General features: G+C 44.3%; 1 protein-coding gene across 1 annotated transcript in view; it reads left to right on the forward strand.

Annotated features, from left to right (window-relative positions):
• LOC126475337 (uncharacterized) overlaps nucleotides 1–18921 on the forward strand; it is an 802694-nt gene that overhangs the window by 596752 nt on the left and 187021 nt on the right. The window contains exon 4 of the mRNA XM_050103141.1: nucleotides 16969–17266. Within this exon, the coding sequence (XP_049959098.1) occupies nucleotides 16969–17266 (298 nt within the window). The remainder of the gene's footprint in view (nucleotides 1–16968; nucleotides 17267–18921) is intronic.

The following is an 18921-nucleotide window of genomic DNA, read 5'->3' on the forward strand; positions in this document are numbered from 1 at the left end:
CCACATCCGCTGCGGAAATTCTAATGTGAGACCGGTTAAGGAATCATTCTGACGTGTACTACCCTAAACGTAGCTACCTAAATACATAAATTTAATCTCTTTTGGTTGCCCTTAATACTAACCCTTCCAACACCTATAACTTTAAATAATTGAGTCCCCAGCCTCACTATAATATGTTCCAAAGGAAGTAAAGACATTAGCTGCTATTGGGCATTGAAACACACACATCAAAAAAAGTTTTGCATCACCTCGGTTACGAGAGTTCCAGTACCTGTACAGAAAGTTGGAACAGAGATCAACATAAACATCATTTCCACTCTTTTCATTGCTCATGAAAACCATGTATTGCATGTTGGACCACCGTACAGCGAGACCTTCAGAAGTGTCGGACCACACTGCTGTACACACCGGTACCTCTAATACCCAGTAGCACGTCCTCTTACACTGATGCATACCTGTATTCGTCGTGGCATACTATCCACAAGTTCGTCAAGGCACTGTTGGTCCATGTTATCCCACTCCTCAACGGCGATTCGGCATAGATCCCTCAGAATAGTTGGTGGGTCACGTCGTCCATAAATAGCCCTTTTCGGTCTATCCCAGGCATGTTCGATAGGGTTCACGTCTGGAGAACATGCTGGCCACTCTAGTAGAGCGATGTCGTTCTTCTGAAGGAAGTCATTCACAAGATGTGCACGATGGGGGCGCGAATTTTCGTCCATGAAGACGAATGCTTCGCCAGTACGCTGCCGATGTGGTTGCACTATCGGTTGGAGGATGGCATTCAAGTATCGTACAGCCGTTAATTCGCCTTCGATGACCACCAGCGGCGTTTGTCAGCCCCACATAATGCCACCCCAAAACAGCAAAGAACTTCGACCTTGCTGCACTCGCTGGACGGTGTGTGTCTAAGGTGTTCAGCCTGACGGGTTGCCTTCAAACACGTCTCCGTCGATTGTCTGGTTGGAGGTATATGCGACACTCATCGGTGAGGAGAACGTGATGCCAATCCTGAGCGATCCTTTCGGCATGTTGTTGGGCGCATCTGTACCGCGCTGCATGGCGTCGTGGTTGCAAAGATGGACCTCGCCATTTACGTCGGGAGTGAAGTTGCGCATCATGCAGCCTATTGCGCACAGCTTGAGTCGTAACACGATATCCTGTGGCTGCACGAAAAGCGTTATTCAACATGGTGGCATTGCTCTCAGGATTCCTTCGAGCCATAATCCATAGGTAGCGGTCATCCACTGCAGTAGTAGCCCTTGCATGGTCTGAGCGAGGCATGTCATCGACAGTTCCTGTCTCTCTGCCTCTCCTCCATGTCCGAACAGCATCGCTTTGGTTCCTCCGAGACGCTTTGATACTTCCCTTGTTGAGAGCCCTTCCTGGCACAAAGTAACAATGCGGTATTGACCGTCTAGGCATTGGACTACAGACAACCCGAGTCGTGTACCTCCTTCCTGGTGGGATGAGTAGAACTGATCGGCTTTCTGACCCCCTCTGTCTAATAGGTGCTGCTCATGCATGGTTATTTACATCTTTGGGCGGGTTTAGGGACATCTCTGAACAGTCGAAGGGATTGTGTCTGTGATACGACATCCACAGTCACTATATTCAGGAGTTCTGGGAACCGGGGTGATGCAAAACTTTTTTTGATGTATGTGTGCATCGATTCGAGAAGTTGAAAATTTGTGTCGAACTGGGACTCGAGCCCGGAATTTTCCGGTTCTCGTGAACGGTCATCTTGACAGTCTCGGCCATGGGGACATGTTCCCAGACCGATTCAAATTTCCAAATTACCCACCCACGACTGACGTGATGCCCCTGCCCATTACCCTGACTACTCTCGGCGGTGCGCTGATTCCCATAGGAGTGAGAGCGTGTTCGCGCATCTGCATAGAAATGATCACTGGGCTGCCCCGCCCTAGTTGTGTACAGGATCTGTCTGTCCTTTCGGACACGACTGCTTCAGTGCAGATGCACAAACGCGCTCAAACTCTTACGGGAATCAGCGAATAGCTGAGAGTAGTGAGGATAATGGGCAGGGGCATTACATCGGTTGTGTGCAGGTTAGTTGGAAATTTGACACGGTCTGAGAACATATCCGAATGGCCGAGACTGTCAAAGTGACCGTTCGCGAGAAACGGAAAAAATCAAGGTAAGAGTCTCGCTCCGGCACACACTGCTTTCCGCATTGATACACAGGCTACCTCAAAAAGAATAACACAACTTCCAAAGTCGAGAACTCTGAAAAGAAGAAAAGGAGAGCTACGCTCTTTCTGTCGTCGATTGAAGAAAGCTCTGAAGTTTCATTTGGTTGCTCATTTGGTTTCTAGGAGCGCTGTTGATCACGTAACCTCCATTTCCGTTGTCGGTGCAAAGATGGCGACTGCTCAGCAAAAAGCTTTTTGTGTTATCGAGTACGGCAGAAGTGAATCGACGACAGTTGTTCAGCCTACATTTCAAACCAAGTATGGTGTTCAACTTTCTGATGGGGGATGTATCGCACGTTGGCATAAACAATTCACAGAGAACGGGTGTTTGTGCAAAGGGAAAAGTTGCGGATGACCGCGCACGAATGATGAAAATGTTGGTCGTATTCAGGAAGCATTTGCTCGCAGCCTAGAGCTAGCAGAGCGCATAAAACTCCGCAACTGACCATTTGGAGAGCCCTAACGAAAAGATTAGTAATGAAACCTTATCGTCTACAATTGGTTAAAGACCTTTCCGAACCTGATAATGTGAAAAGAATCGAGTTGTGAGAGTTTGTCCTTGAGCAAATGGAAACAGATGACTGGTTCATTTCGAAGCTAGTGTTTAGCGATGAAGCAACACTTCACACAACAGGGAAATGCAATCGGCACAATGTCCGTATGTGGGGCACTGAGAATCCGCGGGAAACAATTGAGCATGAACTTGAATCACCCAAGCTGAATGTTTTCTGTGCCATTTCAGCTAATAAAGTTTTTGGTCCTTTCTTCTAAGAAAGTGCAACTGTAACAACCTATCTGGAAATGTTGCAGAATTGGTTGTTCCCTCAACTCGAAGAAGAAGCACGTCAATTCATGCTCCAGCAGGATGGGGCACCACCCCATTGGCACTTACCTGTCAGTGCCTATTTGAACGAAAGGGTACGCACATCAACGGATCGGCCGCCAGGCAGTTAGTGACAGAGGACTTCGTCATTGGCCACCAAAAAGCCCTAAACTCACGTGCTGTGATATTTTTTTTCTGTGGGTGTATGTTAAAGATACTGGGTTTCCACCACCTGTACCAGCTTACATTAAGGAACTAAAAGAAGGAATAGCTGCAGCTATCCAAACTGTGCACCAGAGGTGCTACGGAGAGTGTGGAATGAGTTCGAGTATCGGGTTGACGTCGCTCGCGTGTCTGGGTCATATTGAACCTTTATGAATTTGTTTTCCACAGAAAAAACTTTTCTAAGTACCCTTCAGATGATTAATTACCCAAGGTTCCATAATGTTTCTTTGATTAAATACGAATTTTCAAAGTTGTGGTCTTCTTTCTGACTCACCTCGTAGAAGTATTTCAATGCCTAATAGCAGTTAATGTCTTTATTTCCTTTGGACAAAAATCATATATGGCTGCAGAATAAAACATGTCTGTTCTTTCGGACATACCCGAAAAATGCACACCCCACATACATATCTCTCTAATATGTTGACCCCGTGAGAAAAAGAGTAATTAGCTGTGGCTCATTAGGCTTTTCTGACTGCTCATTTTCCGCGAATTTTGGGCTGTCGAGTGCGGGAAGTACTCAACAATAAATAAAATTAAATGAACAAATTTTCTGATTACTTACATCTGCCACACACAAATATTACAGTACGTACTGGAACGCAGTGATAACACAAAACACCTGGAAACATTTTAAGGAAAGTTGATACTAACTACTAACAAGGGCACGTCAATATAAATTAACAGTAGGCTCTGTTATTAAATTTAATTTCAAACTTGCACTATCGTTACAACGCTGAAGCGCTGAAACAAATACTTATTAAAAAAGTAGCGTGCGCAATCGCCGGTTGGTGGGGTCTTTTGGGACTCTGTTCCTATCTGAGCTAGGAACTCGGATTAAAAGGTTTTTGGTACACACTGGACTGGCGGCCATTTGTATAGCCATTCGAGCATATTAAAGTACATTAAGCAACGTTTGAGCGAAGGACAGAAGCTGGCGAGAAGACAAATTGTGCTAATCGATTAATTCATGTTGCGATAGATTTTAACTGGGCTCAGCTAATGACATTGTTCGGATTTTACGTGCAAAAAGAGTCAGCCTTAAATAACTCTGGACTGAAGCGAGACTGACGGTTCAAATTTGGTCCACCGATGTATCGCACCTAAGCTTAAGATAAGTTTTAATCCTTTGAAAAACATCTTGCTTCGTTTGGATTTTACGTGCAGAAAACATGTTTTTGTGGAAGGTTTTTGAAGCGCTCCGCTTCCGTTCTTTAAACTTGTATGAATCGGTTCAAACTTCCCATGTAGGTAGCTAAATGGATAAAATTAAAACGAGATTTTTATCCAATAACCTTTATTCCATTGTCGAGATACGATAGTTCAAAGTCGAACTAAATGTGGTACGAAAAATTCATCCTTACGCGAACTGAATGCGCACATACGGTTTAAAGTGAATGAAATAAATAAATAATGCATTCTTATAATAAAATTGAAAACACGTTTTCAAAAATCTAGCTTCATTCGGTTTTGTGAGTTTTTCACGCTCGCCACTACTACCTTTCAAACTTACGCGAATCGGTTCAGATCTTGTAAGAAAGTACACACATACATGTAACTAGTTGTTGCCCTTTTATTTTGTGAAAGCTTCATTCGTTGCCACTATATAGGCAACATAGTTCGATGCACTTTAAGAAAACCTATACCGGATCAGCCGTCACCAGAGTCAACAAAAATCTGCATCGGTTGCCAAGCTATGGCGGTCTAATGTAAAAATTACGATAGAGTAAATGTTGGGAACCAGCATGAAAAATGCTCTTATCGTAGCATGAGAAAAGGGAATATGTCGTGGACAGAGTTAGGAAGGTAAAGGGAGGAAACTAGCTGGCAGTTTCTAACACATTTAAATAGAAACATTCTGACGTATTCGTGCTTATTTTTCCAAATTAACGCTAAATCCACCAGCGCAGTAGATTCCTAAAACTCACTTGGTTCTACATGTATGACGAGAGGTGTAAAAACAAACAGACGCAAATTTATGTGCTTCTAGAGTGTGGGATACCTCTACAATAGGAATTATCCCAGAATGCCGGTGCATGCATCCTAAACTTCAATGGCACGTTGTCTTGTTCCACATGACAGATGCCATGTTGGACGATATGATGGCACGTGTCATGTTGTACGACATGACATATATCACGTTGCTTTATTTGACACGATGCATTATACTACATGAGATGGGAATAATACTGACAAGTAAAAAAGCGCGAATATGTCAAAATGTTTTGATATAAATGTCTTTGAAGCTGCCAGATCACTAGGAAAACTAGTTCCCTTCTTTTACGTCGCTAACTCTGGCCATGATATACTCACTTTTTTTAGTGCTACGAAAGGAGCATTCATCATTCTGTTTAGAGTAATGCCCAGCAATTCTTGGCTTCGTATCTTTAAGTAGTTGTTAAAACTTTAAATGTTAGTAAAACCCTTGGTAACTCATAGGTTCTCCTGGAGACTAGTCACAGCAACAAGAAAAGACAGACACTTCAGGCCTTTGCCGATCAGAGTTCTTTGACCCAAGTGTAAACTGACTAGTAGCTGCCTTCAGCACTGCACACAGAGTTCCACTGCTGTCTCCGCTTTCGTTACTCCACACAGAATTCCCAGTCTTTTCCTTTTTGCTGCGTGCCGTAACATCCGACGTTGCTCTGCGCACTCTCCAACCGTCCCTTTGAAGGCCAAGACCGACAGACTTCACTCTCCACCTCTCCAGCTCCCGTACCCATATACGCATTCTTGGCCTCTTCACTTTATCGATTGATTGCCTCTGAGACACCCATACAGACGTGAGCACACCGATCACTCGGCTTCAGTTTACCGCGCAACCTTGCTTACTCCTCCGAGGTGATTTTACCGGTATAGCTATCGTCTGGAAACCACAAATATTAAGAATTTCCAGCACGCTGGAATAACTGCAGGTCAGCAACTTCTGTTCGTCAGAACAACTGCAAATCAGCCAATGTTGCAAATTTCATGTTTTTATTTACTTGATGACGAGTTTCGGGCGGGCACCCATTTTAAAATCATCCAGATAGTCAAAATGATGTTTCCAATAATACGAGTACCATATCAAGATTAATATATACGTATTATGAAGTGCAAATGAACAATTGGCTCATGCGCTGTAACTGTCCATTTGCCCTTCATAATATTTATATATTTACTTACTCCAAGGGAATTTTAACAGCATGGTCAGGAGAGAAATTTCTCTCACATAGCTGGCCGGTGTGGCCGAGCGGTTCTAGGCGCTTCAGTCTGGAACCACGTGACCGCTACGGTCGCAGGTTTGAGTCCTGCCTCGGGCATGGATGTGTGTGATGTACTTAGGTTAGTTAGGTTTAAATAGTTCTAAGTTATAGGGGACTGATGACCTCAGATGTTAAGTCCCATAGTGCTCAGAGCCATTTGAACCTCACACATAGGCCAACCGACTACTGTAGTTCTCTTCTTCCCAAACACGTCCAATCCCAAACGACACTCACGTTCGGGAAGCGACATCCTGCCTTACACAGATTTCTTAATGTTCTGTAAGGCATCTTGAGAAGCATCTCACGACCTATGCTTCAAAGGGCCTGTAATTGCCCCGCTGCACGGTAAACAGCATTATAAAGGTTGTAAATTTTAAGTTGACGAACCAGAATAACTCGAAAAATAAGCTTCACACGAAAAAATGTGTAGAATCCAAATCTGATTATTTTCGAGGGGGACATCTGCTGGTACTAAAATTAGCCCGCCACCCCAGCCCCCTGGGGGTGGGGCGGGAGACAACTTTAAAATTTCAAATGGGAACCCCATTTTTTATTTCAGAATCAGATTCTACTTAAAAAACTACGTACATTTTGTCTTAAGGATTTGTTTTGATTCTTGGTAGTTGGTTCTGTAATTCAAGAAAATCCATGTTCTCATTTTTGCGTGGAAAATGGTTACGGATAAATAAAAAATACTTATTTACTTCGTAAATTTTGATTCGCTAAAACTAAAACTCTCCCTCTCTCCCCATAGGGTGGGATTTGAGAGAGAGAGAGGAATTACAGTTTTACAAATGTTGACCCAAATATTACTTTGTCTGCAGATTTGGGTCAACATTTGTAAAACTCTAATTCCTCTCTCTCTCTCAAATCCCACCCTATGGGGAGAGAGGGAGAGTTTCAGTTTTAGCGAATCAAAATTTACGAAGTAAATAAGTATTTTTTATTTATCCGTAACCATTTTCCACGCAAAAATGAGAACACGGATTTTCTTGAATTACAGTGACAATTACCAAGAATCAAAACAAATGTTTAAGACAAAATGTACGTAGTTTTTTATGTACAATCTGATTCTGCAATAAAAAATGGGGGTTCCCATTTGAAATTTTTTAAGTTGCCTCCCGCCTCACTCCCAGGGGGTTTAGTACCAGCAGATGTCCCCCTCGAAAATAATCAACTTCGGATTCTAAAAATTTTTTCGTGTGAAGCTTATTTTTCGAGTTATTCTAGTTTGTCAACTTAAAATTTACGCCCAATATATACAAGATTAATAATGTAAGTAGGTGACAGGAACGCTTAACGACCGTGGCCTAAGCCTTTCTTGTAGTTTCCTGGCCTACTTCTTCTCCCTCTGTGGCATCACCAGTGCTGCAAATCCTATAATGTTGAAGCAACACTTCAACACGGAGGGAAGTGGTCCTACTCTACTCTTCAACGTTAGACTGCTCTGGTAGAACTTGATTTCTATTCAGAAATATTACTTCACTTGGCTACACTCGTGACATGCTAATATTATATGCACATTACAACCTCTCTAGTTGGTGGTACGAGCTTAGAGGAGGACAACTTAAGGTCGTGGAGTCGAATCTCGGTCAGATACCGAAATTTCTCAGTCTGCCCTTAAGCTAACCTCCACTTCTCAACGATAGATTCCATGTTAAAGTGTAGATCCCCTTTTCCCGGTAGGATTACAGGGTAAGTTAAGAGCGCTGCAGTCATGGCATACGAATTTACCCATAACCTGTGTCACAGCCAGATCACAAGTCTAGCGCCTCATTTCTCGTGAGCTTGACGATATCTTATCTGTCGCGATAACCACTCAGTTCGTGAGATACCTGTGTGTAAGTTCGCGACAAGCATACCTCGGGCAACACAGTACTTTCACGTTTTCCATTTGTGGTTCAGTTCACAGTTCGGCGCACATGGTTGTAGTCAACACACCGAGGCAGATATTCGCGAATAGAAATCTCGTCCCACTCAAATTGGAAAAAAAAAAAAAAAAAAAAAAAAAAAAAAAAAAAAAAAAAAAAAAAAAAAAAAAACGCTGTAGCGCGTCTCATGTACCGTCATGTGGCGTACTCTTACACGCAGTGATAATTAATTGCTCACTGCAAACATAGAACAACATTTATCACAAAGCTCTGCTCCATGCCCCGAAGAGCGACTTCGCTGATACTTCCCCGGCTGATTTCGGGCGGCAACCCTCTCTTAAGCGTGTGCATATGAACAAAAGCCCGCCACCGGCGAACTACGGGTAGCGGCGTATGACCGTATACACAGCATATAGCTTCCTGAATATTTTCGCACGACTCTTCATCAGTCTTGTAACAACTTCGAGCCAATTAGGACTTCACTGTTCTTCTCAATGAGTTCTCTGGCGTCGTAAGGTACAGATTTCTTGGTGACGGTTTTTGGTGCTGGAGGTATTGCTGAACCGCGCGTAATCCAGTGGCCTCGAAAAAGCTCATGATGGAACTTACGCATCTAAGTAGCAAAGTGTAGTAGAGCTGTGTCCTGCTGAAACCGCACATGAACCATAATTCCATTTTCTTCAATCTGAGGTATTAACCATGTTTGCAAGATGCCGTGATAAGAATACGAAGAAATCTAAAAAGGTATCGTGGTGACATACGTGTCCACAACATGAGGCGTGTTTCTTTACAAATGTTGCAGATAGTGGGGATGTTCCTTACACAGAAAACCACATTCCTCCTTCGGAACAACGATATATCGCACATTCTTCAGAAAATAACGATCTTGTGAGAGACATGGCGATTGGAAATTGTGTCAACAGAGCACGGCAAGCTAAAACTGGCTGTTCCATGTCGCCAGATAATGTATTTACAAAGATCCGTCTAAATCCTTTCGTTTCCAAATCTCTTTAATGTGTTCACTCGTCGTTGACTGTAGTACTGTAGCACGTAAAGATCAGCTGCTCTTTTGCGAATGGCTTTCGTTGGAGGGTGCTCAGCTGATTGAACAGCAGCGGCACCCGTTTGCACTAGCGTTTTCTTACGTCCACACGGCCTGTCTTCGTCATTGCCGGAAGCAAAACCACTTTTTTTTTCAGTCGTGTATTGTTGCTTCATGAGGTGGGAACCTACCTATACGAACACTAAACGCACCCATTATCTCAGTCATTGTTTGCCTTGTCTTTGATATTCGTGTACTCACACAAGCCAATAATCGCTTCTCAATAATATAACTGTGTCCTTCACAGGTCAAACAACGCAATATTGAAACAAAACAGCTGAATACTGATAATATAGCTTTTCGTCAGTTTCAAAGCAGGAAATCTAGGAAAACTACTAATGTATTTACTTCCCCAGTTGTGCAAAATCAAGAGCGGTAAGAGAACAGCTTCTGCTGAAGGTTCTTCGGTTTCCATATTTTGAAAGGTGGTAGTTTGCACCAAAACAAGAATAATATGCCCGGTAAACATGGACCATAAAGTGCAAATCTTAACATCTATGAGCGATTTCCCATCTTCGTTGCTATGAACACGTCTGTTCTACAGAAGAAGTGTTCTTACCTCTTGAGATATGCATTTTAGGGCCCATGTTTACTAGACCTTTTTGCTTCGAATGATCGTTGCTGTAATATTCCTTAATATTGACAGTTCCTCCTGGGACATCTTCTACAACATACTTTACCATACGTTGCACTGCGGAAAAAATCCACAGTGCAATAGCCTAAATTCTGTATGAGTTCACATTACGCCCAGAAAACGTTTAAAATGAGCAGCTGAATAAGAGTTCTCGAGATCAATGTTTCCATCCGTTTTGGCGTCCAACTTCCTCGTACCAACGTTGCCGCTATACACGTCAGCATGTTTTTGTGTTTAAAGCGCCGTTCGGCCTCCTCAAACATGCACGCCGTGACACATTTGCAATTATATTCGATTTTGGCGCGGCCGTCAGACGTGTCACGTGTCACGCAGCAGCTGCGACGGCGCGTCACAACACGAGACGGCAGGACAGGCACTGCGGTCGCGAGTGACGTTGACGGCAGGCAGTTTAGAGCGACGATTGTCGGGCCCATGCTAACAGCGAGCGCGCATCTGCGGCGGCGCAGCAGACGTAAGATAACAGCGGCGGCCACGGCAGTAGCAGGCAAGGCGCCCATGCAGAGCAAGCAGCCGCAGGGGGGCGTGGTCGGCCCCTCCTACCATGCCGTCCCCACCGAGGTGCGTAGAACACAGCTCCTCACTACACATCCAAAATTGCGATTCAACTGTTCCGCAATTAATAGTGCAGCCGCGTGTGTCCGATTTTTCTGAGTCGTCCTCTTACGCATTTGCAGATTCTGTTTAGTATACCAAACCAGCTTTGCACTTCATTGGTGTCCCATTAGCTGATTTCTTGTGTTCAGTTTACCGATTGTGTGTGTACGTGTGTAGCCGCGCGCGTGCGTCGACCAGCTACCAAACATACAAATTTAGGCGTTTCATGTTACCTGCGTATGTGATGTGTACCCACAACGCTGTAAATATAATTATGCTTTCGATGAACGGGTCTGTTGAACCTGCTGATACCGGACGCAACATAATTATAGTTTGCTGTGTAGCGTCGTGCGTGGACAAACAAAGATGGAGCGGAATACCGGCAACATTTATTTGGCTTCTATACTACTTTTGCAGTTTAGGTCTTGTGGCAGGCTGATCTTATTGTAGTGCAAGGTACGTATCATGTAGAAAACCAACGAATGTGATCCATGACAAAAATCTACTTAATGTTATGGAGCGTGTTCTACTCATATTGATTTTTATTAGTGGCTTATGTTCGGCATTTTAATGTCTCGAGTTGCAGCAAACTAATGGTGTCGATAGGTTCAGTATAGTAACTAGTATGAGTCTTTGAGGTTGGAATCTGTTTGGTGCCTTCTCTTGAGCCGATGTGTGGCCATCAGTGTTTCGCCGAATGTTCGTAACGTCACTGCTGACGCTTGTTTACTGTGCTGTCTCTCTGTACTGTGGAACAGAACATATTCACTATCCTCGCGTTTCTGGCCCGTTTTTAATTTCCTCGCTGTCGACTGGACAACGAACCTACATTTTTTTCTTAATAATACTACATCGAGCGACGAATACACGAAGGAAATCCTTGGCAAACAAAGTTATACATAAACGCAGTTATTACACGCACTTACGTAACGTTTCTTATTGTTGATACTGGCTGCTTGTTTTCCTCTGTAGGTAAACGAGTATGCTGCTGTATTACTTTAGGAAGTTAGGTTTCTTTGTAGCCCTACCTTCTTCGTTACACACTTCTTTTCATTTAGTCGTCTCTGCAACATAAGTTACTGAAAACATGTTTGTTGCAGTGTGAGCATTCAGTATCAGCAATAAAACTCGTAACTCACTGTTTTAGGTACCGTGCATTTAAAAAACCCACTTGTGTACATTGTGAATAACTAACAAGGTACATTATTTATTGCACCTAGTACTAAGGTTTCTTACCTTTCCGCTCGCGCTTGGAAAGTTGTAGGAATTATTATTTCAATATCGTTTGGCCGATTATTATTAGTCATTTATATCTTCACGTTATCTTCCTATTAGATACGTAAGGGATGAAGAATTAGTGTTTCCCGTCTTGAACTAAGAGTCATGGATGTTTTACAATTTTTTCTTAAACTCAGTCTGTCTTACATTGACTCAAAGGTCAAATTTTCCAATATTTTTGTAGGGACCATGCTCGTCGCCCTCCTTCATACTGGGTCTCTTAGAAATAGCACGGGTTTCGTACACTTCAGTATTCTTAGTACATGTACTTTATAAGCAACGTCTTTCGCAAACAAACTACAGTTTGCCAATAAACCTACAATAAGCAAAAGCCAACCATTTTTTCACAACTGAGCTTATTTCCTGATTTGTTTTCACTTACGTACGTACTGTTATTGCCAAACATGTGATATGATTGGAATCTTAACACATTTTCTTAGTAAAAGCTGTCTGCAAGCCTCTGTATCAAGACCGAACTGGTTATTAGATAAGATTACCTTTCTTCCCACATGAGTTTCCGCCGCGTTTACTCACGTCAGCAAAGATTGCACTCCGCACTTGCTTACATTTTCTTCTATTTTTCTAATGTTTATTTTATTCTAGTTCATATTGAACAGTGAAGATTCTGTTTTATTTGTACTGTCCAGCTGTCTGATTTTCTCAGTAATAATGACCTAAAGCTTCACTACCAAAGCAGATTCACAAATGAAATGTTTGTATTGTGTAGGTGAGAGTATGATGCTGTGAACATCGGACCGAGACTTCAACTCAGATTCCCGTTCACTACCCCTTCATGCCTCACTGACCAACTCAAAGTTATGAGTTGCTACGTGTTTCACTAATGTTAACGTGCCATAAATGTTGTAAATGGTTTGTTTTAAAATTCGGCATTGCACGTTACGTTATTTTATAACTGGAAATTAAACATCAAAAGGGATGTGTGTAAATTACCACGTGATTATGTTTAGGGCAAAAATATCACCACAATCTTTGTCGTATCAGTTCTTCCGGAACCTCCAATTGCGGGCTCCGTCTGTCCGACAGGTATTGGACACACATAAAAGTTTTTCATTCATTTTTCTAGCTTGCAGAGCCGTATTTCAGTTATCACCACCACTTGGCTAGGCTAAATAACCTGTTTTATTAACCATCGAATACTAGTTATTCCTGGATAGTACATGATAAACGCTTTCTGTAAAGATTTTATCAATTACTTTACTTATTTGATTCCCTCTGTACGTTTTCGTCCTTCTGTAGATCTGTTCTAAACAGATGAAAAAATGTTTGGTGGACTACACACTCAAATTTCGTCTCTTCTCTGTATCATGCGGACAGTTTAACGCGGTCATTTCAGAAACATATGACCACCATGACGTAATTAAAAAACCGAAGTACTACCCTTAGGCGAAGTTACCATGTGAGATTGCCAGTCAATATCTGCGCTGCAGTTCTCGGAGATCACCTTCCTGGACCATCAGCTTATCAAATCGTTTGAGTGGTGCATGGTATTTGAACGTTCTGGACAATACCTCGCCTGAACTTACGGAAGCCGTTCACGTAGAACTGCGCACTAGTTTGTGGTTCCAGAAAGATGTTGCTCCATGAACCTTTATCTTGTTGCCACATCATACCTCGGACGACTTCGGGCAGAGTGTAATCGAAAGCGGATTACCAGCCGTCTCGTCTGTGGGCTCCGCTGACCTCAGCCGTCTTGGCTTTTTCCTCTCGGATATGTGGAGTAACCTGTGTACTGAACACCAGTAGGAACACTACCCGAGTTTGCTGAGCGCGTCTTTACAGCGTGTGATTACATCAGACGAGAGCGCGGCATCATACAGTCAACAGGGAGAACATGATTCGTCATTGCACATTATGTAACGAAGCTGAACATTTACTTACATAGTGAAGCCACAGATTCGGTTCACAGTATTTGTTTGTACTCCGTTAATAAACATTTTCCAAATCACACTAATCTGGCGTTTCATTTAGCCTATCTAATGCGTTGATAGATCATAGTGCTCTAGAAACTTTTTCAGATATCGGGCTGTAGGTTCCTTCCATCAAAACGTTCAAACTTCCGTCATCTACAGTCTCGCGAATTCTTAAAACATTCTGTTACGCCCTGTACAGCTTGTTTACGACACTGCCGACCTCAGCTGCCAATTGCTCTTTAGGCGTTACCAAATGCTTTGTGTACTCCGCTTTGCTCTGGGTTGTGCATTGCTCGTTGCTTGCTTGTTTTGAAATGAGCGAAGAGGCAATCCTAATCCATCATGAGGTTCGAGTAAGACTCCCACAACACCAGGAGGATAGGCGATCCCTTTGACTGTGTGTCAGATCTGCTGTCGCAGAAGCACAAAACCCGAACGTAAACTGGCAGCACTGCAAGCGAGAGGCGGGGCTTGGTCCACCCCACCTCTCTCTCCTCGAGCAGTCTGTACGTTCTCGCATGTTTACACGTAAGATGAAAATTTGACGCTTCAAGACATTCATACTCCCTTTCATTAGGTACGCGTCAAAAATTTGGGCCAACGCAGCCGATGCTCATAACAAAGTTCAGACTCTGCAGAACAGATTTTTTAGAATAGCAGTAGACGCGCCCTGCTTCCAACCCATCACGGTAACATACACAGTACACAACATCCCGAAAATCCCGCACATGTCTCAGCAGAAAGCTTACCCCATGACCTAATTAAATCCGTAGGTTCGATCCCTCCCGACCCAACATTGAAATTTCCACGTATGATACTCCAATGAAACTTCTGCCTCTAATCCATCTAAAGTCAGACCATCAAGCTACCTTCCTAGAAGCTCGACCCCCCCCGTCAAATACCTCAAAAACCCAAACCCAACAAGCAGTACTTACACATCACGTATAAAATCAATATTATACGTAACGTGTAAGTACTGCTTGTTTTTGTACTGTTAATCAGTTTCCAGTCTTCAAACTGTATTTCTATGTTTTTACATAAGCAGCAAGTTAAATGTCTGCTGTTAAATAAAACTTTGCCTGCGAATTCATGTACTAAATAGTGTTCATTTTAACATTCAGCCGTCTGTTTTAGTTTTAACATGCAGCCGTCTGTTTTTAACATGCAGCCGTCTGTTTTTAACATTCAGCCGTCTGTTTTTAACATTCAGCCGTCTGTTTTTAACATTCAGCCGTCTGTTTTTAACATTCAGCCGTCTGTTTTTAACATTCAGCCGTCTGTTTTTAACATTCAGCCGTCTGTTTTTAACATTCAGCCGTCTGTTTTTAACATTCAGCCGTCTGTTTTTAACATTCAGCCGTCTGTTTTTAACATTCAGCCGTCTGTTTTTAACATTCAGCCGTCTGTTTTTAACATTCAGCCGTCTGTTTTTAACATTCAGCCGTCTGTTTTAAATGTTAAGTAGCCTACTGATATCTACGGCTACTAGATGGCACTCTTGTTGTAATGTTCATCTGCCCGCACTTGCTAACGCGGGCGCGTCAGTCTGTTGCTACCTGTGGCTTTATAGGTATGGGAAACCCACAGTGACTCGCCTTTCATGTATTCTTTAAAAAAAAAAAAGTGATTAAAGCCTTTCTGACTTGACGTTTATTTTATATGTGACATGTAAGTAGTGTCTCTTTCTTGTACTGTTAGTCAGTACTTACTCTTACGTAAAAATTCTTTTTCCCATAAGTTTGTACTTATATTATTGGCCACTTTAAATATTTAATTTCTGACGAAGGCACTCATAGAATTGTTGAAACCTGGTCAAAAAGACTAAAAATTGCGACCGAGGGCTTATTTAGTTGGGGGGGGGGAGGTGGGGTGGTTGTTTTGGGGAAGGAGACCAGACAGCGTGGTCATCGGTCTCATCGGATTAGGGAAGGATGGGGAAGAAAGTCGGCCGTGCCCTTTCAGAGGAACCATCCCGGCATTTGCCTGGAGTGATTTAGGGAAATCACGGAAAACCTAAATCAGGATGGCCGGACGCGGGATTGAACCGTCGTCCTCCCGAATGCGAGTCCAGTGTCTAACCACTGCGCCACCTCGCTCGGTGGGCTTATTTAGTTCAACTTTATAGTCACTACAGATACTCGGATTTAGGTTACGATATGTTCCGTATGCCTGGCATCATTGACGATGATGTGGTACAGACGAATAGAGAAATCATGCGTGACCCGCTGTAGCGTCGGAATATCGATACTGTCGATGACCTCCTGAATGCCGGTTTTCAGCTCCGCAATGGTTTTGGCGTCATTGCGGAACACCTTGTCTTTAATATACCCCGACAAAAAGGAGTCCCATGTGTTTCACATCCGGAGAATATGGCGGACCATCGAGGCCCATGCCAGTGGTCTCTGGGTACCACAGAGTCAGAATGCGATCCCCAAAGTGCTCCTCCAGGACATCGCTCTCCTGCTTCGATGGATTTGGGTTCCGTCTTGTATGAACCACATCTTGTCGAAACCAGGGTCTCGTACCGCCCGGTAGTCACAGTTCCATCAAGGAATATCGTACCGATTATTCCGTGAGTGAGTGAACACTGCACACAACACAGCCCCCAGTTTAGGGCGAAGAGACTTACCGATCGCGAAATGTGGATTCTCAGTCCCCCAAATGCATCAATTTTGCTTGTTCGCGAAACCATCCAAATGAAAGCGGGCTCTTCGCTTAACGAAATCATACAGATCATACTTATTCCCAACATACCTCGCGGCCAACTGTGCAGTTTGAACGTCCTGACGCAAACCGTCCATAACTTACGACGATTTTATTTCGTATAGTTCAACAATTGTCACCCTGTATTTTGGTCCTACATTTTAGGTGGTACACAAGCGTTCTGCCAAGCACTAGCCGAATCAGTTGGCCGTGTTGAGTCACTTCCCTTGTCTCAGAAAGATGCTGACGACGTCCCTCTTAGCCACTAGACGTTGCCGAATCTCGTGTGAACGGCTGTGGGGCTGAGCGGTTGCGTGCTCGCGCGTTGCAGATGTCGCAGCCGTCGCCGCGGCCGTCGATGGACAACCGACGCAACCTGCGGCGGTCCGGGCGCGGCGCGGGGGATCCCCTGTCCGAGGCGCGCCTCAGCAAGCGGCGCGGGCCGCTGGGCGCCGCCTGGAAGCTGTCGTTCGCCGCCGGCGCCGGCAACCCGTTCCACCACCACCGCCACAACCAGCAGGCGCCGCACGCCGCCGGCTGGCGCAACGCGCTGCTCGGGGCCGCCGTCCTCATCGCCGCCGCGCTCGCCTCCCTCGTCGTGGCCGGCGCCTGGCTCTACATGTACACAAGTGAGTGGCGCGGACACTTCTCACTCCTATGTTACAGTCCGGCCAATTCTGCTGCAGAGTCGCGTGTACTGGAAGCTGTGCTACTGGTCCTCCAGTACCGCAGCGAACGTGGAGTCGGAAGTGGTTGGTCAACATTAACATACACTACTGCCCATTAAAATTGCTACACAAAGAAGAAATGCAGATGATAAACAGGTATTCATTGGACAAATATATTATACTAGAACTGACATGTGATTATATTGTCACGCAATTTGGGTGCATAGATCCTGAGAAATGAGTACCCGGAACAACCACATCTGGCCGTAATAACGGCATTGATATGCCTGGGCATTGAGTCAAACACAGCTTGGACGGCGTCTACAGGTACAGCTGTCCATGCACCTTCAACACGATACCACAGTTCATCAAGAGTAGTGACTGGCGTATTGTGACGAGCCAGTTGCTCGGCCTCCATTGGCCAGACGTTTTCAGTTGGTGAGAGATCTGGAGAACGTGCTCGCCAGGGCAGCAGTTGCACATTTACTGTATCCAGGAAGGCCTGTACAGGACCTGCAACATACGGTCGAGCATTATCCTGCTGAAATGTAGGGTTTCGCAGGGATCGAATGAAGGGTAGAGCCACATCTAAAATGTAACGTCCACTGTTCGAAGCGCCGTCAATGCGAACAAGAGGTGACCGAGACGTGTAACCAATGGCACCCCATACCATCACGCCGGGAGATACGCCAGTATGGCGATAACAAATACACGCTTCCAATGTGCGTTCACCGCGATGTCGCCAAACACGAATGCAACCATCATGATGTTGTAAACAAAACCTGGATTCATCCGAAAAAATGACGTTTTTCATTCGTGCATCCAGGTTCGTCGTTGACTACACCATCGCAGGCGCTGCTGTCTGTGATGCAGCGTCAAGGGTAACTGCAGCCATGGTCTCCGAGCTGATAGTTCATGCTGCTGCAAACGACGTCGAACTGTTCGTACAGATGGTTGTTGTCTTGCAAACGTCCGCTTCTGTTGACTCAGGGATCGAGACGTGGCTACACGATCCGTTACAGCCATGCGTATAAGATGCCTGTCATCTCTACTGCTAGTGATACGAGGCCGTTGGGATCCAGCACGGCGTTCCGTGTTACCCCCCTGAATCCACCGATTCCATATTCTGGTAACAGTCACTGGATCTCTACCAACGCGAGCAGCAGTCGGGATACGATAAGCCGCAATCGCGAGAGGCTACAATCCGACCTTTATCGAAGTCGGTAACGTGATGGTAGGCATTTCTCCTCCTTAGACGAGGCATCACAACAACTTTTCACCAGGGAACGCTGGTCAACTGCTGTTTGTGTATGAGAAATCGGTTGGAACCTTTCCTCATGTCAGCACCTTGTGAATGCTATGAAAAGCTGATCATTTGCATATCACAGCATCTTCTTCCTGTCGATTAAATTTCGCGTCTGTAGCACGTCATCTTCATGGTGTAGCAATTTTAATCGTCAGTAGTGTACTTTGTTTCGGACAGCGAATTCCTTGACACCGGCAGAATTAAGTGTACGTCTACTACCCAATAATGACATATGACAAATCTATGTCAGACCGGGATTCGAACCCGGATTTCCCGCTTATCGCGAGCCGTCATCTTAACGACTTCCGAT

This window comes from Schistocerca serialis, chromosome 1 (genome assembly GCF_023864345.2).
Source record: "Schistocerca serialis cubense isolate TAMUIC-IGC-003099 chromosome 1, iqSchSeri2.2, whole genome shotgun sequence".
In the NCBI taxonomy this organism is placed as follows: domain Eukaryota; kingdom Metazoa; phylum Arthropoda; class Insecta; order Orthoptera; family Acrididae; genus Schistocerca; species Schistocerca serialis.